Source organism: Cyphomyrmex costatus, unplaced genomic scaffold, assembly GCF_001594065.2.
Source record: "Cyphomyrmex costatus isolate MS0001 unplaced genomic scaffold, Ccosl1.0 scaffold76, whole genome shotgun sequence".
NCBI lineage: Eukaryota > Metazoa > Arthropoda > Insecta > Hymenoptera > Formicidae > Cyphomyrmex > Cyphomyrmex costatus.
Window position 1 is genome coordinate 1116696 of NW_017280333.1, and position 774 is coordinate 1117469.

Genomic DNA, 774 nt, shown 5'->3' on the forward strand with positions numbered 1-774 from the left:
ATGGAATGCAAGAGACTCGAGTTCGATTCCCGGTCGAAGTAATATTTTCGCAATAAAATTATTATTTACAGATTTCAATATGTCGTTCAACAGGTAAATATGCCGAATAGAGGAAACAGCCGTGATGATCTTGATCTTGACATATGTTGTCAAGGTCATGACTCTGAGTAACCGCCAACAGCCGTCGCTCGTTATTTGTTAAAAAGTCATTAACAATAACGTTCTGTTATATAAAACAAAAATTCAGTACTTTAAAAACAAAAATATTCGAGACTTTTGTTATAGTAGAAATGATATATTATTTTTGTAAACTTTGTGTTAATAAGTTTTTAACAAATAACAATAACAAGCCAGGGCTAAAACATGTTGGAGGTTACTCAGGATCGTGACCTTGACAAGATCAAGGTCATCGGGGCTGTTTTCCTATTCGGCATATTTATCGTTCAACATCGGTCTAAGATACGTAAAAAGCATCAAAAATTGTTAAATTGTTGATCAGTTTAACTCGTAATATATAATATTGCTGTAATAGTTTAATAATTTGTGTTTCAAGATTGAAAAATTATGCGGCGCACAGTTTAAAAGATAATATACGTAATATATAAATTCACGTGGAATTATACAAGCACAATTCAATTAAATCGTTAAAAACTTTATTTCTCATTGGTTGTGTCTCTCACATGTACGGTCTTATGATATTTAAGATTTAATATTATATATAATTATTAATATTTAATATTATTTATAATTATATTTTTATTATAAAATTTGTAG

At 28.9% G+C, this 774-nt stretch overlaps 1 protein-coding gene across 1 annotated transcript in view; it reads left to right on the forward strand.

Annotated features, from left to right (window-relative positions):
* The first annotated feature begins 363 nt into the window (after positions 1 to 363).
* LOC108781065 (uncharacterized) overlaps positions 364 to 774 on the forward strand; it is a 24490-nt gene continuing 24079 nt past the window's right edge. Inside the window, exon 1 of the mRNA XM_018548936.1 lies at positions 364 to 463. Coding sequence (XP_018404438.1) covers positions 364 to 463 — 100 coding nt within the window. The remainder of the gene's footprint in view (positions 464 to 774) is intronic.